Source organism: Protomyctophum parallelum, assembly GCF_964188405.1.
Source record: "Protomyctophum parallelum genome assembly, chromosome: 10".
In the NCBI taxonomy this organism is placed as follows: Eukaryota; Metazoa; Chordata; class Actinopteri; order Myctophiformes; family Myctophidae; genus Protomyctophum; species Protomyctophum parallelum.
Window position 1 is genome coordinate 15,869,762 of NC_139704.1, and position 27,568 is coordinate 15,897,329.

At 42.3% G+C, this 27,568-nt stretch overlaps 2 protein-coding genes across 6 annotated transcripts; one reads left to right on the top strand and one right to left on the bottom strand.

The window, feature by feature from the left end:
- The first annotated feature begins 4,036 nt into the window (after nucleotides 1-4,036).
- mrpl14 (mitochondrial ribosomal protein L14) lies at nucleotides 4,037-6,669 on the top strand. 4 transcript variants are annotated; one of them, XM_083774541.1, is made up of 4 exons: nucleotides 4,057-4,072; nucleotides 4,103-4,185; nucleotides 4,408-4,497; nucleotides 5,773-6,669. In XM_083774541.1, the coding sequence occupies exons 3-4, from the start codon at nucleotides 4,427-4,429 to the stop codon at nucleotides 6,137-6,139; spliced, it is 438 nt and encodes a 145-aa protein (XP_083630667.1). In that variant the 5' UTR covers nucleotides 4,057-4,072; nucleotides 4,103-4,185; nucleotides 4,408-4,426; the 3' UTR covers nucleotides 6,140-6,669. The 4 variants fall into 4 exon arrangements, with proteins under 4 accessions (XP_083630669.1, XP_083630667.1, XP_083630666.1 ...); XM_083774543.1 differs by lacking the exon at nucleotides 4,103-4,185 and having other exon boundaries at nucleotides 4,037-4,076; XM_083774540.1 differs by having other exon boundaries at nucleotides 4,060-4,185.
- A 942-nt stretch (nucleotides 6,670-7,611) lies between these two features.
- capn1a (calpain 1, (mu/I) large subunit a) lies at nucleotides 7,612-21,343 on the bottom strand. 2 transcript variants are annotated; one of them, XM_083775557.1, is made up of 23 exons: nucleotides 21,214-21,343; nucleotides 19,054-19,071; nucleotides 18,131-18,377; nucleotides 14,753-14,822; nucleotides 14,221-14,339; nucleotides 13,981-14,114; nucleotides 13,649-13,817; nucleotides 12,777-12,860; nucleotides 12,593-12,678; nucleotides 12,403-12,477; nucleotides 12,154-12,314; nucleotides 11,003-11,172; nucleotides 10,865-10,876; nucleotides 10,512-10,723; nucleotides 10,384-10,423; nucleotides 10,068-10,133; nucleotides 9,790-9,847; nucleotides 9,559-9,623; nucleotides 9,377-9,445; nucleotides 9,202-9,280; nucleotides 9,004-9,117; nucleotides 8,784-8,839; nucleotides 7,612-8,521 (listed from the first exon to the last, which is right to left on the bottom strand). In XM_083775557.1, the coding sequence occupies exons 3-23, from the start codon at nucleotides 18,374-18,376 to the stop codon at nucleotides 8,495-8,497; spliced, it is 2,112 nt and encodes a 703-aa protein (XP_083631683.1). In that variant the 5' UTR covers nucleotide 18,377; nucleotides 19,054-19,071; nucleotides 21,214-21,343; the 3' UTR covers nucleotides 7,612-8,494. The 2 variants fall into 2 exon arrangements, with proteins under 2 accessions (XP_083631683.1, XP_083631684.1); XM_083775558.1 differs by lacking the exon at nucleotides 19,054-19,071 and having other exon boundaries at nucleotides 21,214-21,307.
- Between the last annotated feature and the right edge of the window lie 6,225 nt (nucleotides 21,344-27,568).

Genomic DNA, 27,568 nt, shown 5'->3' on the forward strand with positions numbered 1-27,568 from the left:
TTGAAGCTGTCAAAATCTGACAGACTTCTGGCGGCCATGGCCACGCCCACCTTTTGGTAACGCCCACTTTCGGCCAAGCCCACAAAAAGGACCCCCCATGTCATTTGCCAGGCAGGCTCCACTCTCAGACAGATATTTGGCTCCGTCTTATGAGCTAATTTAGAACTTCCTGTCTGAGAGCTAGCTAATTTAAGACATCCGGTTGCCTTCAGAATAAAATAAGGTTATTTAATTCGTTAATTAAATAATTGTCAATGCCCCAAGGCACAGCACTTTTTTGAGCGTTGACCTCAGTAGAAGGTCTGCTGCCGTGAATTTTACACCTCTCCCACTTAGCGGAGAGTGGGGTGTGGTACAGGACATCTCCCCGAACGCGTGGGTATACTGCATCTACAAGTAGTACAAGATAAATTGAAACCATTGACACCTACTTCGATGGTTCAGTTGTCATCTATGCCGGGGAATTTAGCAGCTCTCATTCAAGCGTTTTTTCAAAATCCAGGTCACACATTTGATTGCAAAACAATCTGTGGTGTCACTCAACAACTAGTGAATAGCATCTTACTTGGCCTTAGGAATGCACAATGACCCATTAGATTTTATACACAAACTAGTAGTTTGGTTGAGTATGTGTGGTGTCCACACAGTTGTTCAAGCAAAACATACAGACATCTGTACATTCTGTGCCTGGACAGTTGAAAGCAATTAACAGAACAATAACGGAGGACAATTTGGAAGAAGATGATGATGATGTGGTTTTATGCAATGAAAGTCTAAATGACAATATGTGTGAAGCTATACCATTACCAATTCTAACATTTCTACAACAGACATCTGCTATCAAAAAATTTCACACACGGCTTGAAGAAGCAGCAGCGCAGGACTCAACATTTAGACGGAAACTTGAGAAATTCAATCTAGCCAACACATCAGTGTCATTAGTGTCTCAGAAATGTTCTAGGACAGAAGTATGCACCATATTAAATAGATTTGTAGAATACACACTTCGGTCTCCTTTCCTTGGAGATGACCTGCTTTGCCTGAAAAGTCTTAGTCTGTATAGTTGTACTCAATGTGGTGACAAGGCCTTACCATCTACAAAGAACATGTCACAATTCATAGTGCAGCCACTTGACGTGTCACAAAAAGGCATCTTAGACACTATTGCACAAATATTACCTGCTCAATCTGAACAATGTGAAACATGTCAGCAGGAAAAGAGCTTATCAACATATGAAGTAATTAACAGCCCACAGACCTTACTTCTCCTGTTAAGAGCTGGCACAAAAATTCCAAAAACGTTCAATTTATCCTGTCTGTACCACCAAAATGAGTATGCTTTGACCAGTATGTGTGTATTTTTCGACAGGCTACCATATGCGTCATTGTACATCCTTAAAGATCATAAATGGCATATCTGGACAAATGAATCGAATGACACAGCAGGCTATACCTTTGAGCTGATGCAAAGAACATCCGCTCGACAGCACACAAAGACAGTAGTCACAAGTAGTTTCTATGTCGTGTCATACGAGAAAATAAACAGTCGAGAAATAATCAAGTTTCGTCAGGACAAACAAATGCATAAATGCACAGACAGATGCAATCAACGCACACAAGTGACACCCATTCCAAAGCTAGAGGTAACTCCTTGACCTGACTTAGCTTGCGTAGAGAAAGTGATTTCATGTCAATGCCCCAAGGCACAGCACTTTTTTGAGCGTTGACCCCAGTAGAAGGTCTGCTGCTGTGAATTTTACACCTCTCTCTCTTAGCGGAGAGTGGGGTGTGGTAGAGGACATCTCCCCGAACACGTGGGTATGTCCAGATAGTTGCCTCGCGGAGGCCTCTTTGTCCAGTGTCCATTCTGGGTCCGGAAACGGTACTTTTTGTCAGCATTGACCCCAGTAGAAGGTCTGCTGCTGTGAATTTTACACCTCTCCCGCTTAGCGGAGAGTGTGGTGTGGTAGAGGACATCTCCCCGAACGCGTGGGTATGTCCAGATAGTTGCCTCGCGGAGGCCTCTTTGTCCAGTGTCCATTCTGGGTCCGGAAACGGTACTTTTTTCAGCGTTGACCACAGTAGGTCTGCTGCTGTGAATTTTACACCTCTCCCGCTTAGCGGAGAGTGGGGTGTGGTACAGGACATCTCCCCGAACGCGTGGGTATGTCCAGATAGTTGCCTCGCGGAGCCGTCTTTTGTCCAGTGTCCATTCTGGGTCCGGAAACGGTACTTTTTGTCAGCCTTGACCCCAGTAGAAGGTCTGCTGCTGTGAATTTTACACCTCTCCCGCTTAGCGGAGAGTGTGGTGTGGTAGAGGACATCTCCCCGAACGTGTGGGTATGTCCAGATAGTTGCCTCGCGGAGGCCTCTTTGTCCAGTGTCCATTCTGGGTCCGGAAACGGTACTTTTTGTCAGCATTGACCCCAGTAGAAGGTCTGCTGCTGTGAATTTTACACCTCTCCCGCTTAGCGGAGAGTGGGGTGTGGTACAGGACATCTCCCCGAACGCGTGGGTATGTCCAGATAGTTGCCTCGCGGAGCCGTCTTTTGTCCAGTGTCCATTCTGGGTCCGGAAACGGTACTTTTTGTCAGCCTTGACCCCAGTAGAAGGTCTGCTGCTGTGAATTCTACACCTCTCCCGCTTAGCGGAGAGTGTGGTGTGGTAGAGGACATCTCCCCGAACGTGTGGGTATGTCCAGATAGTTGCCTCGCGGAGGCCTCTTTGTCCAGTGTCCATTCTGGGTCCGGAAACGGTACTTTTTGTCAGCATTGACCCCAGTAGAAGGTCTGCTGCTGTGAATTTTACACCTCTCCCGCTTAGCGGAGAGTGTGGTGTGGTAGAGGACATCTCCCCGAACGTGTGGGTATGTCCAGATAGTTGCCTCGCGGAGGCCTCTTTGTCCAGTGTCCATTCTGGGTCCGGAAACGGTACTTTTTTCAGCGTTGACCACAGTAGAAGGTCTGCTGCTGTGAATTTTACACATCTCCCGCTTAGCGGAGAGTGGGGTGTGGTACAGGACATCTCCCCGAACGCGTGGGTATGTCCAGATAGTTGCCTCGCGGAGCCGTCTTTTGTCCAGTGTCCATTCTGGGTCCGGAAACGGTACTTTTTGTCAGCCTTGACCCCAGTAGAAGGTCTGCTACTGTGAATTTTACACCTCTCCCGCTTAGCGGAGAGTGGGGTGTGGTATAGGACATCTCCCCGAACGCGTGGGTATGTCCAGATAGTTGCCTTGCGGAGCCGTCTTTTGTCCAGTGTCCACTTTATAAAGTCCATGCACTCCAGTGAATAGCATTTATCCATTTAGATAACTTTATTATTATTATTATAAGGATTTAATTACTTATTCTTACACAGAAACATAATGTGTGTCTTATAGCATCATATAGCATCATTTAAATGCTTAATTTGTAGTTTTAATGTGCAAATTAAACTTTTTTTCAATACTCTAGAGGGTACTCTTATTTTGAAGAGATCGTCCACCAGAAGTCTTAAATTAGCTCACTAGATTAGCTCACTAGACGCTGCCCTGGGGACCTATGGGTCAACATTTCTAACATAAAACTTTGGTGTCAACATGAATCATTGAATTAGTCACACATAGATCTAGGACGGTAATAGAGAACGTGTCTATAAATACCACCACGGGTCTCTCAGCCGCTGCGAGCTTTGCTTTGTGTCCATATTTTATGATTCTATAACCGGATATACACGCCGATTTCGCGCACCAGAAATAGCGCGACGCCTTGTGAGTTTATAGATCGGATATTGTTCGCTCACGATCTGCTGATGGACTCGCGTCACTTTCTGGCACGTTTTAATGACGTCAAACCAGAGTTTGATTGTTCGTACAAAGTTATTTTGTACCAGGACCGATTAAGACATGTTTTACATCTAACTTGTAGATTTTTTGATTATTATTTATTATTTGCCTGTGGGATGATTGTTTCATCTGTTCTTTACCATCGCTAGTAGTCACATAAAGGCCAAATTGCTTCCCCTGCGTCGCGTTTTCGTGACGCAAAACGTTTTGACATTCATGTTGCAGCGTGTGTGTGTGTGTGTGTGTGTGTGTGTGTGTGTGTGTGTGTGAGAGAAGTGGAAGGTAATCAATCCATGATCTCAGTTTATCTCCTTTTAAAACGTCTACAGTAGAGGATTTATTGATACGACACGTCACACGTGCGTGGTGATATATATATATTTAACGCAATGAACCAACCTGACATTTCACTGATTAGCATAGCGTTAGCCAACCTTGGACACAGTGGCTAGTGTTAGTGTGCATTGCTTGCTTTGCTGAAGACCAGACATGGCTACATAACGAGCTAAACTGTCTATTTATGTACTTCTCTAACTAGGTTGGTGTCTGGTTTAATCCTCCGTTTGTTGTGTTCTAATTAGGTTGGTGTCTGCTTCGGTCATGTCTCTTATCCACCATCTGTCAAGATCCTTCATTGGGCTCAGCCCAACAACACACCAGAGAGTTTTCAGGTCAGTTAAGGAGCTTGCATTTACCTCCATGGTAGTGACAGGGTCTTTCTTGGTCTTTTTAGTATTTAATTAAATCTTTTTAATTTTGAACAGCTCAAGCACACTAAATACTAGCCCTCCAAGCAGAACCCAAATGCTACTGAAGTTTCTGACATTTGTTCGACCCAGTGCATTGGGTCCTGTTCCGCGTCGTCCATGCCACCTGATTAAAACATTTACTGGCTCATGTTTACATGTTAAAACGCCTCCCCGCGCACTTTGACGATATTCTTCAGTATGAGGCTTTCTGAATATGTAAAGTATAAGTACACATACATACCTTTGCGAATATCTCCTGTGGCGCGGAAGCCGTTAAGTATTTTTAATATATGTTTGCCCGATTTGGAAGCTTGGATTCTTCTTGTTTATTGACACCTCATTGTACCGCCTATCTGGCTAGCTAGTGGCGCTATAGCTATGACACAGCAGATCAGAGGCAGGGACGTAGCCTCACAAGCCAACCGCACACCGGGAGGCGGTACAATAAACGGTAAACAAACAAGAAGAAATAAAGCGACCAAATCGGTCAAACAAAGATTAAAAATACTTAACGGCTTCCGCGCCACAGGAGATATTCGCACCGGGATGTATAGCTACTTAAAGTTACCGAATTCAGAATAACTCAAGGAAAATAATGGCGTCACATGCCGCGGGGCCTATTTTAGAGAGAATCTCCATATCCGCATATAGGAATTTCCATACGAAAGTACAGTAGCGAGCAGGGACCCAACGTAAAACTCAACAAAATATCAAAAAAGTTTTACGTAGGGTCCCGAAAGGGGCTAACTAAATACATACCTGGGCAGCGAAAATATAGTGTATCAAATTGATGTGTTTGGCAAGATTGTTTTGCTCTTTACAAACTAATTTACAGCATTGTCACACCACTGATCTTTTCTCCTCAAGTATCTATGTATGTATTACATATCTTTATTACATATCTATGTATGTAGTATGCTACATTATTCTACAGTTGTAGATAATGAGTTTACATTTGTGGAGCCGATGTCAGATTCACATCTGTGCTTAAAAATTACTCACTGTCACTTCTGACAAAAAAGGCGGATCTACGAGAACTAAGTCTGATTGTAACATCTTGATTTCTGGACTCCATATTGTGTATTTAGTTACCAGTATTTGCATAGTAGATTGTCAGCAGGGGAAGCGATAATATAAGTTTCGTATTGTGTGTTTGATTGCCAGTAGCTATTGGCTAATATAAGTTTTGTCCTGCAGTGTGTCCGCAGTTGCAGCAGCCATACAGAAGATGACAAGAGTACGAGTTGTGGATAACAGCACGCTTGGAAGCCATTCATATCATCGTGCACCAAGAGTCATCCATGTCTACACCAAAAATGGGGTGGGGAAAGTCGGTGACAAAGTTTTGCTCGCCATCAGAGGACAGAAGAAGAAGGCACTTATTGTTGGACACAAGATGCCTGGAGACCGCATGACTCCACGTTTTGATTCGAACAATGTTGTCCTAATAGAGGACAATGGCAACCCTACAGGAACAAGAATTAAAGTCCCCCTACCTACACATCTGCGTAAAATGGAAGGAGACTACTCCAAACTGCTTGCCATTGCTAATACATTTGTATAGTGACAGTGTCATGGACTGCTTTATTATCCAGCTGAAGAGCTTGGCGTTGATGGTGACGGTAAGGTCTTGAAGCAGGGGAGACTTTTTTTTTGTCGATGGTCGCTGAGGGGGAGCTTGTTTTACAGGTTAACGTTGGGTTTAGGCATAGGTGGGTTTTTTTATTATAGAGGGACAGACAGGAAATGGGGCAGAGAAATCGGGGAGTGACATGCAGTCGGGATCGGGAGTCGAACCTCCAGCACACTGCCAGACTCGGACTACCGGCCAAGGTGCCTGGACCGCTGAGCCACGGCCCAGGCCAGGCATAGGTTTTCTAGGGTTAGGTTCAGGCATAGTTTTTGTGAGGCCCTCTAGTACGGTAGTAGCTGGTGCTGTAAAACAAGCGTCCCATCAGCACCCATCGAAACCCAGGCTCTGCAAAAAAGAGACTCCCCTTGAAGAAAGTCCCGGTGGTCGTCTTCAGTTTCCTGTGGCACACCAGCTTGTAGAACGCTGTCAGTTCTTAGTCTAATAAAATAAGTTCTACTGCATCTTTTGAGTTTTTATTTTTTATTGGACTGTACATTTTTCAACCAATTACATTTGTTCTCTATAAAGTGGTACTGTGTTCAACTGTTCATAATCTTTGGCTTTGGTCACTGTCCTCAATATGTAAAATTGCTTCCCACTTCATGTGCTTGCAGTGCACAAAACAGTGTATTTTGGGGAGGAATGAATAATTATTCCATTATGTGGGTAAGATGACTGTCCCATTTCACTCTTTAGGATGCAATGCATCATTGATGCTTACAATAAATATAAAAGTTTACAGTGAGTGCAAGTCATGAGTTCTACCACAAATAACCGAAAAAAGCAGTCATCCTCATGTTTGCTTTGTGTGTTTGTGTACCCCATTTGATTTGATTTGCTGAGCACTAGTGATGGGAGATTAATCGGCAAACACATCGGTATCGGCCGATATTGGCCTTAAACCAATTAATTGGAAATCTGTATACTATCGATATAGCAGATATTTAATTATATTTTGAAAAATAAATTAAAAGCCTTTTGTGATGAAGGCTGCAAATTATATCGGTGTTTTCTGGGGAAGCTTTCGAAAGAGTCAATAGTTGGAACATAAAAAAATATATACTATATTCAAGCTGTTTGTTGGGATATGAGCCAACATTTCAATAACTGCATCCCTAGTTTTGGAATAAAGAGGCATTGCTTTTTTTCAAATTCTGCCTTTTTCAGAATGGCCCAAATATTTGTTTAATACAGAATTAAATCATAATCGACATAGGCCATATTGGCAATAAATTATATCGATATCGGCCAAATTCTCTCATCGGAACATCCCTACTAAGCACAGAATGTGATGCCAAAAGTGATTGGCCGGAATGTGATGTATGATAAGAGTGCCCCTCACTTCATGAGTGTGATTTTTCTTGCACTATGGACAGCAAGAAATTGAATGCAACATACCAATAAACGCTTTAGGGATAACATTTATTGAAGGCACAACATACATTCAAAAACACCATACACACAGTAATGGCATTCCCCAGTGTCTTGACAATCACATGGTGCTATGATTAAGGAGCAAGGCTTACATATTTCACATTCACACCTGTTAATAACACTGGTGGTCTAAACTGAAGCTCACTACTTGAATTACAAATTAAACTTCACTAACCGTATCCCTGAATTGAACAATTGTAACATTACAAATCTACTAATTTCAGGTAATGTTCTTGACTTCAAGTTCAATTCAGGGGAAAACTTCACTTCTACAGTATATTTGAGGCAAATCAGAGATTTTCTACAACATCTGCACTGCCACCTACTGGTTGAACATTGAAATATTGGTGTTAAAAAAAAACTTGCAAAGTAAAAATGCTACATAACAAATTAGGTATAATCCGAACCACTGCAGTAACAAATTAATCTACATGTCAAAGAATGAATAAACCGTCTATTTCTTTCTCCCATTTGTTTACGAGCATGTGGGGCAATACAAAGTTCTGATACTACAGTATGTACATAAGCAGTTATCTATCATGCGTTGACCCATGCCGTTTACATCAAGAGTTGACAGGTGTGTGTGGGTGCATCATAGTGAAGATGATTGCAGCATAGCAACTCTGCTTTTTTACATCTTTTGCATAGCAAACCCAAGATTTGGGGGAGAGGTAATTAGCTTGGTCGTATTCTATATTACACAGCTCTTACCGTTGTATACATTTATTGAGGTGTGTGTGTAAAGGATCGGTAATCAACAGGACACTAAGGCTGAAGGTGTTCAGGGCTCCGGCTCCATGGCACACGCAGACGCTCTAGATTTTCTGTACATCTCTGGTAAAAAGGACCTCTTCAACCACACATGGTAATGTATAGCCACTAGAATGTTGGGGAAAATCACAGGAATTGGTAAAATGGATGAACAACATGCTGACAGGCTGTAAATAACACAGGTTTTTTTAATGTTCCAGCTTTGGTGGACCATGTGACCATTTTCCTGCGCAAAACAACATAACTGATCATATTATAGTTTCACATTTTCTAGTGGTGAGGTGAACACACCTGACAAGCTATTCCTTCTCTAGCAACAATAGATGGTTGAACCGCATATCAAATAATGTAATTTTGATACAGAACTCACTTCTGTGATGTTCATTTCAGCCATGCCTTCTCCTTTATCTAGCTGCTGGAAAGATCCTGTTGAAAGTAAAATGAAATGAATATGTAAAAGTATGTCTTCATACAGTATAGTACAGTATGCAAACGTCTGCCGTTTGTGATTTATGATCAGGGGAATATCACCATTTTGTTTATTTATGAATACATGGACATCACTTATACTGTAGAGGAAGAGTACTCACTGAACATGGCTTCAAGTTTGACCAAGCAGCAAATGAAGTTGTCAAAGTCAATGACTTCATTCTCAGCATACCGTGCCACCAGAAGCTGGTTCAGTCTGTTGTTCAGTTTAAAACCTTCATAGAAAGAGATCGGAAGTTACAATGGCTTGTTTGTGTGTATGTAATTTGCGTGCATAGATATTCTCTCAAATATTGTACCTGCTGCCTCCACAGCAAGACGCATTTCATACGAGCTCATGGCCCCTGATTTGTCGAGGTCAAACTGTCTAAAAACACCCTGCAAAAAGAGACAGAGATGGAAAGAAATTAAAATAAACTCCAGATGTACAAGTAAAACTGTACAATGTTCACTAATATCCAAACAAACTCTTACCAGCCACTTTCGGATCCTATTCCAGAGGAGCTGAAACTCCACCAGGCCTAAACGTGCACTGCCGTCTTTCTGGGAATAACTGAGTCAAGGTGTGAAATTACTCTTAGAGATTGTCACTAACTTACTATGATACTATACTGATATTTCTCCCTTTATATTATTCATGACTGACAAGAGGATACATCCATGAGATTGACCATAGTCCTACAGGACTCCAAACTGAATCCATCAGTCTTCAGATCTTTGTCTGAAATGACAAAAATAATTTATCTGACAGTTGAACCAATTCAGGCTATGGTACATTGTTTTACACAATGACAGAACATGTGCTGTCAGTAAATACATTAACAGTGAATGGAAAGTAATACTGATGTGTTAACTTTCCGAATTATAAACAAATATATCTCACTCACGTCGAGTCACCACTCTGTTCAGAATGGTCCTGAGCTCATACACCGATATCTCCATATCCTGAAAAGAACATGAGAAAATATACAAATGTTTAAAAACGTTGGAAAAGAGTTGTATAGATCTTTGGTGTTTTACCCTTCAAGACAGGAACCCATTTTGGGGTTCTTGTCGCTATATACAGTAGCAGCATAATTGTTTTTCAGAAAACATTTGGAAGGATTTTATAATCTGCCTCAGTCCTATATGGGTTAAGTATGATTTCCTGTGGCTGGAAACTTACCTCACCAGCTAACTGAGCAAACATGGACTTAAAAGAGTCATCGATATCATCCTCAGATATTTCTTCCTGTGGGAAAACAAGCAATGGAGATGTGATGCATTGGGGTACGATGCTGATCATTTAACCACTTAAACCCTAGCATTCCTATTTTGCGCATGGCAAGAAAAGGTTTTAAAATAGTGAGAATAGTGGATCTGCAAGCTTGGAGCTTGTAGATTAGCTATCATCGTACAATTAAGTAAATTATATATGGCTAAATGACTAAGTTACAATGTCATTATCATCACGTCTGGCTCAAGAACTTCCAGAAGACTACCTCATCTTCCAAGTCAGCACCGATTTCATCATCCATTTCTCTGCAAAGGAAAAACACGTATTGATATAAGCCAAAGGTACGAACATGCATATCCACTGATCCAGCTAATGACAATAATGGCCACATACTGTGTTTCGGACTGCTTCTCAGTGAAGACTCTGAGGACAAAGTCGGCCTCTTGACTGGCCTCGAAAGTGGATGGGACGATGAGATACTCCCCCGGGGGCAGACGGAGACGCGTGCTCACCTCTCGCAGGTTGATGAAGGTATCAGAGCGAGCACAGGATGAGTGTGTCAGAAAGAAATCCTTCTTGAGGTGGACACTCTGGCAGCCCTTGTACTGAGGGATTACATGACAAAACTGGTGTTGGAAACTCTTACACATCAGTGGCAATAGAAAACAACAAAAATTCTCTCAGTATATTAATCATAATGCTGTTGTGCAGTCTCTGTAGTGGTGGTATTTGGTGTTAAGCCATACTTCGTCTGGGATCTGCACAAAAAGATAAAAAAGGACGGGAAAAAAACATTACTTGCATGAGCAGAGGTTATATTTCAGTAGTGGTGAAGAATGAACAATATGAATTTAGAAATGTTTTTTTTCCTGCCCTGCTCTCACATCATAGATGGCAAAGCCAATGGTGTGCATATCCTGGCCATGGCGCCGATATCTCCGCCTGTCCTTCTGCATAAGAGCCACCAGGAAACTGCATGCTACCTCATCATCTTCTGGGTCATCATCCTCCTCCAGCAGAGTGATCTTATACTGGGGGTTGATCCAAAACGTGTCTGTGCAGAGTGCAGATGACCCATTTGAGTTTGACCATGTGTTGCTTGCAGTAACAATCAGTGAACAACAATATACTAAATTTATGCCTGTAATTGACTATATTCATATGATGGAAGCTATTTTGACAATCTCCCAGATTTTATGACAATGATAATATATAAAAAATAAATAGGCCTATAGTGCCCATGCGAAGAACAACAATGAGCATAAAATGCCCTTCTGGGCACAGGTCTCCACCAGGATAGGAATGTAGGACATTGCAGCTTGCCTTCATCTGGTGGTTGGATGAAAGGGCAACAAAAGTAAATTAGAGGTAAAACACATTTCGGCCAGTAATAGCGCCACCTTGAGGCTGAGTTGAAATTGTTCATGTGGCATTTCTTCCTCAGCCTAGTGGGAATGTGCGTGCACAATTTCACGGAAATCACGCAATGTGTTCATGATTTGCAGCATTTTGTTTGAAACTGAGCACTCCTGTGAACTTTGGAAGCCAATCTTAACCAATCAGGATGGAGTCTGAGAAATCTGAAAGACCCGTTTCGTTGAATGGCTCTAGAGAGACTGTGTACCAATTTGCGATGTTTGGACAAAATCTGTAGGTGTACTGTGCAAAAACTTGTTTTGCACAAAGCGGCCTCCTGGTGGCGCTATAACAGGCCGTTCTGGAAATCTTGGGGCAGAGGTTCATCGTTGGCATCCAGGGAGTGTGTGTGCAAAATTTGGCATCGACCGGGTTAACGGTGGCCGAGATTAGCTGCTCACGGACACACGGACAGACGGACGGACGGACACACACACACACACACACACGGACGGACGGACGGACGGACGGAGTGCAAAACATACTCTCCCCCCATGCCTTCGGCCTGGTGGAGACAATTATTTATTGATATTTATCAAAAAAGAAAAAAAAGATCTAGGCTATTTAGTTGTTATATTTGAGCATTTTGTTAACTTGTTAAAATGTTCTTGGGACTCACTGGGATTATTCCTGCATCCCCCAGCAGTGCTGCCTCTCCTCCACGTGCCGTAGAACTTGATAGTGTTCCAGTGCTTCACACTGTCCTGATCCAGAACATCTGGAGTCAGGTTACAGATCTCCAGACGGGAAAACTGCCTCAAGAACTCATTGAAGGACATCCTGGATTAACAAGAGTACATATCCTATTTTATGACAACAGCGGAATATAACATGGATGGAACATTTTAGGAAGTTTTAGAGATCTTACCAAAACTCCCCGTCTTCCATTTGAAGATGCAGATCTTCCCGTTCCGATGGGTCAATCTCATCCCATTCAGGGGAGCTGAACAACGAGACAGATAAGAGCAGTTTGAGTGGTTATAAAATCAATCAATAGACTATCAAATGGATCTAGTAAGTGATTTTGCTGTAGGCAATGTTTGGATCTCCAGGCTCACTTGTCACTCCAGGCACCAGTCCACTCCACCTGTCCCCAGGGGTTACGCACTCTGATCAGCCTTTCTGTGTGACCACGGAATTCTACCTACATAGCACAGTGGAGTTGAGGGGCATGGCCTCACAGATAACATACTGTCTACTGTACATAAACTAATGTGGATAGATCAACAAGAAAACACAGACCTGCTTGACAGCAGTAAGTGAGTAAGCGTGGCCCTTCACAAGCTTCTTGAATGTCACTGCCTCCATATCAAAGGCACTGGTGATCTGTATTTACGTGAAAACATGGTCAGTGCATTTCAATAAGAATGATCTGAGACCCCTTTTCCACCGGTTGGTTCCCAGTGGGAACCGGTTCAGTTCTTTTTGGTTTTTAGTCCATGAGCCAGAGGTCCAACATTTGTGGACGAACTATACACTATATTAAATTGTTTATAGGATCAATACAGGTAAATAAATACATGATAACCCTTCCACAGTAGTAGCTTTTTCATATTTTCGATTATTTTGCATATTTTCCTACATAATGCCTCATTTGCATATTAAAAAATGTAAAATTTGTAATACAATAAATCATTGTCTTCGTGTAAGTACTCAATTGGGGAAGTTTCATGGTGATAACAATCTAATATAGGTATGGTTTTGCCCACTCAATTCATAATTAACATTTCAATTTTGGAGCTCTGGCTCATGGACTAAAAACCAAAAAGAACTGAACCGGTTCCCATTGGGAACCAACCAGTGGAAAAGGGGCCTGAGAGTAGGGCTGAGCAATATGATAAGATAATATCTTTATTTGTCACTGTATGAGACATACAATGAAACATTGTTTAGTGCATCCATAACTCACAGTAGTATCAACAAATATCCAAAATACTCGGCAATATCTTGTCTCATATCTGGACGATATCGATATAATATTGATATATTGCCCAGCCCTATTTGTGAGACAAATTAATTGGAAATGCTTTCGGTAATGCTCAGCATTTCAAAAACTGAAGAGCATTGTTGTATTGATGGGGCCGTGGTGGTTTGCCCGTAGGCCCAGCACTTACATCGATCGAACAGCCCAGCAGCGAGCCTCTCTCCAGGGCTTTGCTAATGATCTTGTACAGGTCTTTGGGCGCTTTGCGGAGCTCATACATCTCTGACACTCCCCCGGTGAAGTCCTCAAACCCTTCAGTGGTGCTGCCTCCTGACAGAGCCTCATAGGAGCCATTCAGCCTGCAACCACATAATACACACATACCGTAGTTCATTTTTAAAGGCATCAGTCAGAGTGCTTGTGAATGTGTCTGCTGGGAGGGTGGCTTTCCGTTTTATAGCTGGAGGAAGAAGGACTAGCACTGAATAATTCAACAGTTGGGTGGAGCCTTTAAATACATACTTGGAATATGCCTTCTCCAGCAGAGCACTCCAGAATTCATTGCCCTCAGCAGAGTGAACAAACATGAGCTCTCCGTCTTTGACCGGCAATCTGTCGTCAATCACAACGTCAACCCACTCTCCAAACTGCCAGAACTGCAACACAAAATAATAATCAAATTATAATATTCAAACATTATTCAAATACATAAGTATTAGCTTCCTGCTCGTTTCATTGCCAGGAGACTGTTATATTAAGTACTTGGAAGTGGAAGATTCCAGCGTAATCCTCTTGGAAGGACTGGCCGTGTGGGACGACTCGATGAAGAAGCCTCTCATTCAGGGTGAGGGAAGCAATGGCTGCAAGCAGCCAACAGTCACCTGTCAATCCGCAAAGGAATCAGAAAGAGAGAGAGAAAGATGATCAGATCATCATTATGACAAGGAGATAAAGAATGTAGCAGGTTGTTAACACAGTTTTTTTGTGTTAACAATGGTAAGCGTAAGTATCAGTCACTGTATCCAGAAGGATCCATTTTCCAAACAAAGAGGGGGCAATCATTTCCTATGTCACTCTACATAATCTAGTTTTCGGTTCACCATGATTCAATTATAGCACTAAGATGAGTGGGGAAAGCATCTCAAAGAATCAGCATTCACTGCCTTCATTTCAAACCAGATGTTTTTCCAATTCTGTCGTTTTCAGCAAGCTTTTACATTATCTCTCCATCGATCGACCAGAGCACTTCCAGTGTGTTAACCTTTTCCAACTGATTTAGCCTATCAGAACTCACCTAGTGCTCCCTGACAGATGTCTGTTCTGGTAGCCCCGCCCAGGATGAACTGAGGGTCATCTGTCAGCTCCTACACACAAATGAAAGTATACTGATTACATTTAGCATACTTGAATTCTCATTTTCACAATTATACGTAATTCTAATTTAATTTACACAGTATTATAATAATTCCCTATGTTTTAGGAATGACCTACATAATAACCAACTACCTAGCAGCATCCACCATTCAACTGTAAATGAACATTTGATCTTATAGGACTTCACTTCACTAGATAGTACAATCCCTTAGACAGAACTGGGCACCCTCCTTCATAGGTGTTTTGATGACAGGCCCGCGACACCTCCAAAGGGCTCAACAGCAATGGCGAAATGAATAGCTAATAATCAAACAAGGCAGCCTAGAAATGTGTGTGCATACTATATTCGAGCTGTGTTTGCAGCACCATCTGGTGGTCAAAATTGCAGACAGTGACACACACACACACACACACTGAAATAGACAGCCTCATTTACAATAGTTTTGCACTCACTGCTTTGCAGCGGCTCAACTAATAATAACAAACACACCAAACGCTGTTCTCCATCTACATTCTACAGTATACTGTGCTGTATATTGACAATGTGTTATTGAAACGAAATCAAGTGAAGTAATCAAATATGATAGGGAGTGGACGAGTGGTCAGAGAATGGCACAGACTAGCCCTGGAACATGACTGCCATGATGATTATCATGACAGTCATGCAGAAACTTTGCCCTGTTTTTTGCGCTCGCTGCATTTACAAGATTTCCGTATATATAAACATTCAGATTTCAAATATAAAGTACTTACCCAGGGGGCAAACCACCCTTTTTTTTAGGAAACCTGCATTTGCCATGACCTCAAAGGTTGTCCACCAGAAATAGTATTGTGGCGGCCATATTTAAATTCATGGAAACTTTCAATACAAAGAATGTTCATATTTATATCATTGATCAACCTGAGAAGTTTCGTGGATTTTGGTTTTGGTTTAAAATGTTGCCCTATTCACCCCCCATTATAACTAATAGGGGCCAATATTGCGGCGGCCATATTGGACTTCCAGCTAAAAATTGACCGGGTTGTCCATATAGGTTGTGATCCTACGGGGTCATAGATACTATTTCTGGTGGACAACCTTTGAGGTCATGGCAAATGCAGGTCAACCCCCTTTGCCCCCTGGGTAACTCACAAAGTGTCCCACGGGTGTTAGTTAGTAGCAGCACCAGCGATTAGAATTGCTGCGTCCCGCGTTGTTTAATAAAAAGCATTTTTGTCCGAGCTCCCCAGCTACTTTTTTCAAACGGGGTTCGTTTGGGAAATCCACAGTTGCACACCGGGAGCGCACTCGCCTATTAGTCTGTATTGGCAGGGCGGTCAGCGTACCTATATCGAACACACCGAGTGCCACCCTCCTCCCGACCGATAGGGGCGCGTAGTTGAAAGCCAATGGCAAAATAACACCTCGGATAAAAATGCTTTTTATTAAACAACGCGGGATGCAGAAATTCTAATCGCTGGAGCTGCAACTAACTAACACCCGTGGGACAAATTGTGAGTACTTTATATTTGAAATCTGAATGTGTATATATACGGAAATCTTGTAAATGCAGCGAGCGCAAAAAACAGGGTGAAGTTTCTTCATGACTCTCGTATGAATACGAGAGTCATGAACCATGGCTAGGCACGGACCAACAGCTGCAGTGGTCTGGAGACTAAGACGTTCCTGTCCCTACTTGTCCTGTTCAGCCCCAGACATGGTCCCAGCTCTATAGGTATGCATGTGACTGCCTGGCATGTTTATATGCAGACTAAAGACAACTGGCCTGAAGTAAACTGAGTGCCTTTGACATCAACAAGTCTGTTGATGTGAAAAGCACGTCGCACCCAGCAAATACCTCAGTGTTGATTGATTTAACCCTGAGTGTCAAAACACCACCTACCCCCAGCAGCACTACTTATTTGTATCAGTAGTTGTTGCCTATTTAGATTGATGCTAGCTGTGCTATTACAGATGAATGTGCAATGTGTTAGATTAGATAGATTAATGATGATTACATGTCCATGGATGCTGAGAACAATATTCTATTTAGACAGATGCTACATTTGATGTCTGCCCGCTAATCCTAGTTACTTTGTAGCAATTAGGCCAAATCTGGGTGGTTTTATTTGACCACTCACTCAGTTGTTGATTGACTAGGGTTCGACACGGTCGAGGCAGATGGCCGCCCACCCCAAAGTCGGGTTCTGCCTGACGTTTCTCCTCTCCTAAAGGGGAGTTTTTCGTTACCATTGTCGCAAATTCGCAATATTGCTTGCTCTGGGTGGATCTTTGTTGGTTGTAAAGTGTCTTGAGACAACTCGTTGTGATTTGACACTATAATAAAATTGAATTGAATTGAATTGAATTGACTAGGGTTCATGTCCTGGGGAGAGGCGCAACATGCTGCCAGGGATCGGATGCAATGGAGAGTGCTCATTGAAGCCTTATGTCCCATTGGGGACGAAGAGGAGTAAGTAAGTCATGCCTACTCAGATGTTGCATCCTATGCATCTGTCCTGTACATTTTAGTAGTCCAAGTAAAGTGGACCCTTAAGAGTCCAAGTAAAGTGCCAGTAGTAGTAAAGTATAGTCCAAATGGGTTCAATTGTTTCATTTATCACTTCATTTTACTGTGTACACACAAGTTTTGATGGGTTGTGTTTCTTGAAGGGCAACTTCATACATGTGTGCACACAAAATAATCATGTCTCATTTGGATAGAAATATGAATTCCACAGACAAATCTGTTAAGATGAAAACGTAATTTATAAATTGTTCAGTGAGTAGTATGCATCAATGATAGAGAGATTAATCCCAGACAGATTATTAAAGCAGAAATCCTACGGGGGAGGGTGCCACCGGCTCTCCTTTTGTTAAATTGATCAGTGAACTGAAAATCACTTGAACCCCAGCATCCATATTCTGGGGGGGGAACATTAGCTAAAAAGAGCGGATCTACAAACTCGCAACGCATCACGCAGTGAGCTTGTAGATCGTTTATTTTTGGTGAAGAGATTTGGTGTAGACTTCAGCCCTAACCACAAAAGAGGGTCGCCAGGCAACTCCTTGCAACATGCAACTACTTGCCACCATTATTCCCAATGGCAGTTGCAAGGAGTTGCAGCTGGTGTGGTTTGGGCCTAAGAGTCCTTCCCTTGCCCCCCTGGAAACAATCAAAATGATGGAGCTTGCGCACAAAAAACTAATTTCACCGACTGTTTTACACCTGTAAACCTGTGATGTGATAGTGATGGTGTGTCTGATTCTGAAGTCCAATTCACCAAGTATAGAGGGTTTAAGTGGTTAACTCTTTACCGTGGGCCTCATCCATTCCACGTCCCTGGTTTTGGAGGAGTTGGGGGCCAATTCCTTGAAGCCCAGGGATGGAGCCTCTGCCGGGAAGCAGGGGTCTTCAAACAGGCACCCAGACTCCAGACATTCCTGCTTCAGTGCCTCGTAGTCCTGGTTGGAGAAGGGCAGCGCCCTCTCATTGGATCCCATGCCCTCCGCTCGTAGCCTGTTGGCGTATATGCTTGCAGAGATCCCTCCCGCTGGATTCATACTGGTGCAAGATAAAAATACAAGGCAGGGTGGGTGTGGATGGTACCAACAACTATAAATAGCAACATGCTAAACAGCAGCACACGCTACTACGCTAGTCTAAAGTCCAGAAGCACGGCCGTCATGTTGAGTTGGTGTCATGCTGGGTTCACTACAGGGTGATTTCTATGTTATTATGTCTTCAGAAATCCATTCCAAATTATTTTTATCTTTTGCCCCTGCTGATCATCATCATGGACTGGATCTGGCTTCTACTAATCTGGTCTGACTGACACATCAGTGAGGAGTTTGCACTTATTCATGGCAGAGGAGATCAGCAACCTGCATTTAGCACAAATTATCCAAACACAAATCTTCCACTTTGCCATGTTAAACCAAAGGCAAGTTATATAAATTAATAGCAAACCGATGAAGCATTAACACATGTACTACTGTTCTTGACTATACTATACTTGAAGCTATCAACCGTTGTAGCGTCTTATTTATTTTTGTGTTGTAATGGGGAGGGGAGACTAAAATTGTATTTACAGTAAGCATGCTAAAAATTTATGCAGGCAAATATAAAAGCCCAACAGAACTGTTATGTGTATAAATACAGATTATAGACAGCAGGTGATTCAGCAGTATATGAGCCAGAGTAAGCACACCACCATAGATTTATAACTCAAACATGATACCTTGTGTCTATGAGCAAGCTGAGGGAATAAGAAAAACATAGTTGGCATTGATATAGGACTTTCTTAAAATACCATACTTCAGAAGTGCTGTGAACATATATTTATCATTATGTCTTATAGCCTCTACAGCACTGGTTCCCAAACAGTGGGTCGGGACCCATTTGTGGGTCCCAACCGGTAATGTCAGTAATGTCATGAAGAAATTAAAGAGAAATAGAAATTAGAACAAATATTTAAGAAGTAGTGAAAATAGCCATGGTTCTCACTTCCCGGGGCGAATATCTCATTTCTGTTTTTTTATTTGGGTCACGGGCTGAAAGGTTTGGGAACCATGCACTGCTCTACACTACAGGACCACAATTTCTTTACAGTGTACAGAAACTGTTCAAACAAGCTTTGGTGTTGTGAGAAGAAAGAAAGCAGACACTGGGGGAGTTTAGAGTTTCCCCTAACAGTCCCTCTCTCCTCTCTGAGTGCTGCTGCTGGCAGGGTGCACTTGCTTTTTGCTGAGAGAGAAGAACTCTCATTAGGAACTTTTAGTCAGTTCACCAGATAATTGACCATGTATTTAGTTTTGCAAGAAGAAAAAGAAGAAGAAGTTAAATGTCGTTTTACAACTGGACAGCAGTCTGGCTGTTAAGTCGGTGTAATGTTTAACAGTGAAATACCTCTGAGAAGTGAACTACCACAGTCTGGTTAAGTTTACAGCAAGCAACATGGTCCACCGCACATGAAAGGAATTTTAATTAGCAAGTTTCTATAGGAAGCATTCTGCAGGGAGGACACAGTGAGAGATGGACTGACTCTGTGACTGAAAATGAATGAATGAGTGAATTAATGAATGAGTGAGTGAGTGAATGATTGAATAAAACATGTAAGCTCTGTCCACTGTGGTGCCGTGTGTGTGTGTGTGTGTGTGTGAGTGTGAGTGTGAGTGTGAGTGTGAGTGTGAGTGTGAGTGTGTGTGTGTGTGTGTGTGTGTGTGTGATTGATTGATTGAAATATTTATTAACAGTTTGCAGAATTACAGTACATTTCAAGCACAAACTCAATACAAAGACTGTTAACTGTGAGTGGACGACCCAATTAAGCATTACACTTGTTTACAAGAGGGTCCACCATGTTCAATTCATCAAAAATACTGTACATAGGCCTGCAAATTCTATAGCCAAGGACGTTGGTCCCCGAGCCCAGTGTTTTTTATTCTTGTATTTACATGAATGCCCCCCCCCCCCCCCCTGTCTGTCTGGGGCCACATAGGCTGTGTGGAAGAGCGAGCAAGCGGCTGGTGACGAAACGGTGCCTCTTTATTTCGTGTTCATAGAAAAGCTGATCCACGCAGTCCTATAGTGAAGTCATCCACAGTATTACAACCTCAACAAAACGCCAGTGACAACACAACTAGCTTCCCCGACAGTACAATACTGCAAGGCCTACTGCATGGTGGTGTCCCGTTTCCCCAATAAAGTGAAAACAAGAGGGAGGGAGTCCGAGGGACTGACCCACGCTGTTGGTATGTTGTTAGCTCTCTGGCCCATAGCGTTGGAAGGAGTTTTTCGATTGATTGAATACTTTATTAACAGTTTGCAAAGAAATAGCACAGTGGTAACAGAAAAGCTTGGTTCCACTGTGTATTCCTTCTAACGCTATGGGCGCAGAGACTCGAGCTAGTATTGTTTGATGGTATCTATGTCTGCCTGTAACATTTCTCTGCAGCTATCATCAAAGGCACCATGTTTGATACAAAGAGGCGTGGGCTCAAATAGCTACTTTATAGCACCTGTTCTATTCCTAAGTCTAAAGGACGGTCCTTTTATTTGCGAACTTGCGGCACTACTTATCCCAGCAGTGGAATGGAATTCAGAGATTTATAATACAATACAATACATACAATACAATAGAGACAAACCGGCACACATATATCACAATACATGTATCATTCATAAGTTAGTATTTTGTAACTTGTCAGTATATATGACATGACATCAGTTGAAAGTGTTCAGCCTGGTAGCGTTACGTATGCAGAAAACGTAAGCTAGGGGGAGGTGTAAATGAATGACAGGCTGCTTCGAAAAGCGCACCGTTAACTACAGTATTATACCTTCACGGCCTATTATTCTATACTCTTTAGATGACAAAATAAATAATGACAACACTCACCAATCTGAAGGGAACTTCCGGCTCTCTCTGACGAGTTGGAGTGTAATAATGTCATAAATCAGTGTGCAGTATAGTGGCTACAGACAGTGGTGCAGTGGACGAGAGTGTACACTGCGGGAAAGCCAGCTAGCCCAGCCCAAAGGGGGTTGGGCCAATAGCAGGCCTTGCATTCCACTGTAAGCTGTTTACTGGAAAGGGAAAATTACCGTTATATCTGATGCACTGGAGCCAGATCAATGTTACCCCATGCAGTTCCTCCCATAAAATTATTAGTATTAGTATTGAACCCCATGCAGATCCTCCCATTCACACACACACACACACACACACACACACACACACACACACACACACACACACACACACACACACACACACACACACACACTCTCATAATGGTATAGCCCTCCTCATGATAACACAACATAAATGGTATCCTATATATTCTATCCTATCCTATATTAAAATTGCCTTGTTGTGGACGATGGTGGGTGTCACAAATGTGTCACAAACATGTTGAGTGGTCGATGGATGGTGACCGTCACGTCACAAACTTAACATGCCCATAGAGCCTATATGTAAATTAAATTGCAATAATGTGTGCAACGTGTGCCATGAAACGTTCTGGGAAATCCCTACCCTCTCCAATGTGCACCCTGGGACACTGCAATATTATTAAAACACTGTTACCTACATTTTTAATCATTACCAATAAGACACCCTGAGGGCGAGAAGCGAGGTCACGCTGAAACAACAGAGCTTCTTAAGACGGCACAGTTAAGAAGCAGGAGTTAAACTATTAATCTGTTGTCCGTGAGTTCAGATGTAAAGTTGCTGGCCGGCTCCATATATGCAGATCTATAGGTGATGATCCATTCCGTGTCTTGGGTGTACAGGGTTTGATGAGGTCAGATCAACATAATAATGTCCCACCCTTTTCCCCTCACTGTATATGTTTTCTTTCCTTTTATACCTCCTCTATGATGATTTCCTGTTTATGGCTATATAGAAGTGTTTATTTGTACGTCTCTAAATGTTATGATTCATTGAACAGTGAGGAGTTTAACATCTTGGCTGGGGTACTGCAAGGGGACACCCTAGCCCCCTTCCTCTTCTTCATAATCCTGGACTATGCGTTAAGGACGAGAGCAGGATCTTGGCCTCACCATAACACCAAGGAGGTCGAGATGACACCCAACAGTAGTCCTGACAGACCTGGACTATGTGGACGACATCAGCTTGCTCTCTGACCACGTGGAACAAGCTCAGGAGCTCCTGACCAGATTGGAATCAGAGTGTGCCAAGGTTGGCCTCTGGCTGAATGCCAAGAAAACTGAAGTTATCACCTATAACATCCCATCAGAGCATCCACCTCTGACAACAACAGAAGGCACTGCTTTGAAGGAAGTCAAGGACTTCAAGTACCTGGGCTCATGGGTCAACTCAACCGAACAAGACCTGAAAGTGAGGAAGGCACTTGCATGGAGGGCCCTAAATGGCATGGCCAGTGTATGGAACTAAACTCAGCTTCTTCTACGCAATGGTAGAGTCTGTTCTCCTATACGGCAGTGAATGCTGGAGCCTGAAGCCAACCCTGCAGAAGTCTCTTGATGGGTGCTACACCAGAATGCTGCGTGCAGCACTCAACACACTATGATGGAATGCCAAGGGTGAGCCAGAAAATATCAGCCAGGAGAATGAGACTAGCAGGACACTGCCAAAGACACACGGGCACCGGTCACGAGGACATCCACATTAACATATGTGGATGTACTCAAGAACGACGCAGGAGCGCAAAACACCAACGAGCTGGCCAGATGTATGGAGAACCGGGAGGACTGGAAGCAACGATGGAGGGCTCGTCTGAGGACGACCTAGAGAGAACATTGTGGACCCTATTGTAAACAAGTGTAATGCTTTATGGTGTCGTCCACAGTTAACAGTTTTGTATTGAGTTGTGCTTGAAATGTACTGTAATTCTCCAATCTGTTAATACATTCTTCAATCAATCAATCAAAGCTCCATACAGCCTTACAGCCATATAGCCTATATGGAGATCTAAGGGATTGATGAGGTCAGATAAACATATGGAATGAATTCTGTATTGGCCATACGTATATGGAGCATGTCACGAGGCGTGATGGACAGTCACGAGACGCCTCGTGAAGGTTTTCATAGTAAACTGCAACCTACCGTCGCAATAACACAAATTGTAACATTCCTCAGAGGGAGAAATAGTCGTCATGTCGTTCTTACTTGTCTGCAAAGCTTCTGTAAAGCTAACTTGGTGTCGCCAGACGGACCATTTAAATTCGAGCTGGCAGATTCCTCAGGGTTACAGGCTGTAAAGCTGAGGAGAATGAAAATGCTGAAATACCTAAATACTTGTACATAATGTACATACTGTAACACTGTACACACTCAACAGAAAGTATTTCTGAGTTTGTTCAATCAAATATTTGATGGTGAAGTAAAGGAGAGAGCTTAGCTTTAAAGGTTGCAGCTGGATGCAATTCTGAGGGTGTGCCCACTGCCTACTGCCTTGCCCTTTTCCCCTTGAACACCAGCTCGATTGCAGGGGTTTCATAGGGATGCAACAGTTAATAGAATAAGAAAAAGAGGTTGTGCAGTGCATCAATGGGTTTGCAACAGTGGGTTTTCTCAGTGGAGTGCAGTATACATAGGCTACCGCCCGGTATCAAAATAATTGAAAAGAATCCCCAAAAGGTGTAGCACATCCAACATTTCAAATCAATGGACGACGAAGTATTCATTTCCACTTTTTGCTAATTTTGAAATTTTGATAAGTTAATAGAACTAATCGATTAAATAAACTATTGATTAAATAAATAAATAAACCTAAAATGGAAATATAGAATAGCTCACGTGTCACGTAGATGTGACTGGTGACCCTGTGTCACTGCCTCAAATGCCTGGGTTCCCGAGACTCTGACACATTGACCTCACTCAGCCAGAGGCATTGTTGGTGCATGATTGCATCTCTTACTGTATATGCTTTGTGCAAGCAGATCAGTCCTCGCCAGTCCTTTTATAGATGTCATGATGGATGCAACAGTACTGCTCACATCCTGTGGCAGTCAAGTCTTTTCACCAGGTTCCCTTCAAAATTGCCCACTTGAAGCAAAATGGCCAGAAGGAATTAGGTCAAATTGTATGTCCAGACAAGATAAGCGAAGGATTTATTATACATTAGCTTGCTGTTATTGAGTTTCATACTTTCAAGCCTGTTGGAAAACATATAAATGGTTTCTAGTCTGCTAATTACTCATTACACAACACTCAATAACAGCCAATAAGCCCAGCTGCTTGAGCTCCTACACTTAATATATTGTAAAATGTGTAAATGATAACACTGTGATGACTACACCCCAGCAACCATATTGTGTGAGGAGCTTTCGCAGAAATCGGCTGTTCTCAGCGAGTGAAATGTAGTATAAAGCCCTGACGTGCTCCCGTCAACCATGTAGGGTTTAAATAATGATTTGCACGTTGTCTGATCATGTCAAGTTACATTTATTTGTATTAACGCTTAATCACTGCTGCATTCTCAAAGGCCCACATTTAACAAAGAAAGCATATTTATTTGCCAAATATCAAGCCACAAACTCACAAGCAGTTTCTAATTGGCTTTTATAAAGGCAAATAAGGGCAAATTAGTTCTATAAGTTATAAATTATGAGATGGCTCTTATGATATCCCAACAAAACATTGTAATTCACATGGGAATATGCCATGATAACACTGTGTTTTGATTGCTGTTAAAATACTAACCAGGAGAGGGCTCTGTCTGTGCATCATCAAAGATTCATCATAATACATTACATACTGTCTCTCAGAAAAGGCGGTGTGGGCAAAGAAAATAGCTGGGTCATATCCCCGAAAACCACCAAAATGCATAGAAAACCTCTCCAGCTGATCCAAAATGCCACAGCTTCTCACATGTCTCCCCCCTGCTCCGCTCCCTCCACTGGCTCCCGGTCGCTGCCCGCACAGAATACAAAACTCTGATGCTGGCATTCAAAGCAACCAAAGGTATGGCTCCCCCATATCTTGCAAGTATGATCGAACCCTACAAACCCTCCCGCGCACTCAGATCAGCCAACGCAGGGAAGCTGGAAGTACCCTCACTAAAAACGCCGGGACAGCACTCCACACGTCCCAAACTCTTCTCCCTTCTGGCTCCAAAACTGTGGAATGCACTTCCCACTTGCAGTCAGAACTGCAGCATCACTCCCAATCTTCCGCCGTAGTCTGAAAACCCACCTTTTCAGACTCCATCATGGCCCATAGCACTTACCCCACCCCCCTTAGATAGCATTTCTGTAGACTTAGATAGCATTTGATACAGACTTATAGCATGTTATGTAGACAGCACTATAATTGGATTGTATGTAGTCATAGCACGTCATAGTACATATGTATAGCATAGTAGTATAGATGTATAGTTTATATGTATAGCTTCATTATATAGATATTCCACTGTTACTTTCTTAGCTTACGCATGTTTCTTGATAAATGTTTTTATGTGATGTATTCCCATGCTTTTTTGTTCTTGCTTAATGTAAGTCGCTCTGGATTAAGAGCGTCTGCTAAATGCCTAAATTGTAAATTGTAAAATGTGAAATTGTAATTGTAAATTGTCTCCTTCTTTGACCAACAGTAACCCATTTTCCATCAGCACCTTGTCGGTGCAGCACTGAGGCTGAGGCAAACAGTGTTCAGTTAGGTCTAAATTTCTCTAAAAATGCTTCCCACCCAATCAGAAATGATAAATGGTAGCCTACAGATTTTTCAATACTTGACTGGACTGGACTTTCACTCCAGTTATTTTCAATGACAATATTGTACTTTTGACTCCTGAAAAAGTACACTGTATAGAGACATATGAAAATATATTTATGGGACTTTTAAAGTACTGGTGACAGCAACCCGTTTCATGTACTGTACTGTACTTCCTTCTTTCTTTTCTCGGTTCACTATTTGCTGGTCAAATGATGATTTTTCAAGACTTCAAGTTCCTTTTCTTCACTGCAGTTGTTGATGATAGGACAAATGCATACTTAAAATACTGATGACATGACATCACCTGTTTCATGTATAGTACACATAAAGTATGGCTGAGATTTCAGTTCCTTATTTTTCAAAAGATTCAAAAGTTCCCTTTCTTCACCATCTAGATTAGAACAACTGGTTGTTGATGGCACATGTCAGGGCACTATACCGTAAGCGTAAGGCCTGATAAGCACCCTAGCAGCTAGGGCCTAGCTCTTACACTGACTGGTTGTTGAAGACCCGGTCCCTGCATGTCCCCTTTGCACATGTACAAGGTAAGGTCCTTTATATGTCAGTAAGTAAGTGTGTGTTTTGATTGATTAGTTTTGCTGTTTGTTTTTAACAACTTGCCAATGGCAATCACAGTGTTGTGCCTTTGGCTGATACAACCTAAAATACTGTGTCTCATTCATGGAAATACAAAAGCTGTGCAGATGTTCTTCACCATTTCAATGGGGTAAAATGTAGGTCATGCCTGCATCCCTGCAGATAAATAAAACATTTCAAATAGAATAGCTATTGGTCACATATAGGGCATAGGCTACAAATAAAAAAGGTTTCTACATTTAAAATTTAAATGTAGAAATGTGGTCACTAATTGAGAAAAGGTCTCTATGGATCGCAAACCACTGAGCAGACCGGCCCCGTGTAAACTTATAGAAAGATGATTGAATTTGTGTGATTTTGTGAAGCAAAACCGTAATTCGTTCTCCCCATTTATTCCCATTCCAAAGTATGGGTGTTTTGTAAAGTCTGTAAAATGTGCTATTTACTGAAATGTGTTTGGTTTCCTATAAATAAACAAATAGACAGGCAGTTGTGCTGACTGTAGCCGACATTTAATGTAGGTGTAGGCTGGTTCTGCCTATAGCACTCGCATGCATTTGTGTGCTGGGGAGAGGTGGGGGGTGTAGTTCCAGGCCCACGGGACCATCTGCCTCTATCAATTATAAAGCTGTGAATTTGTTTGGAACTGTCAGTAAGTATTAGAAATTCTTACCATTACTAATATAATAGAAAGTAATAATACAAAGGTTGTGCAACAAGTGGAAATCAGTCCAAAATTGCATGAGCAAATGCTGACAGATGTCTCAAGTATGTCTTTCACTAAAGAGTCAGCCACATTTGTGTCATGGTCATAAACAAGGCAGTAAACACATGCTATTCACAGTTTCATGACCCAGCCTTCCTCTCTACTATTAGTTGAGACCACCTCTGAAGCATTGTGCTGAGAATAGAGCTTACAAAGATAGTCCAAATACCATGGTTGTCGTCAGTTCAC

Excerpts from the sequence above, each read along its gene's own strand:
- capn1a (XM_083775557.1), bottom strand. The coding sequence starts at position 18,376 with ATGAATCCAGCGGGAGGGATCTCTGCAAGCATATACGCCAACAGGCTA. Across the intron at positions 14,823-18,130 it reads TGGAATGGATGAGGCCCACG|GAGCTGACAGATGACCCTCA; the intron begins GTAAAGAGTTAA and ends ATTTGTGTGTAG. Across the intron at positions 14,340-14,752 it reads CATCTGTCAGGGAGCACTAG|GTGACTGTTGGCTGCTTGCA; the intron begins GTGAGTTCTGAT and ends GCGGATTGACAG.
- mrpl14 (XM_083774543.1), top strand. The coding sequence starts at position 4,427 with ATGTCTCTTATCCACCATCTGTCAAGATCCTTCATTGGGCTCAGCCCA. Across the intron at positions 4,498-5,772 it reads ACACACCAGAGAGTTTTCAG|TGTGTCCGCAGTTGCAGCAG; the intron begins GTCAGTTAAGGA and ends TTTGTCCTGCAG.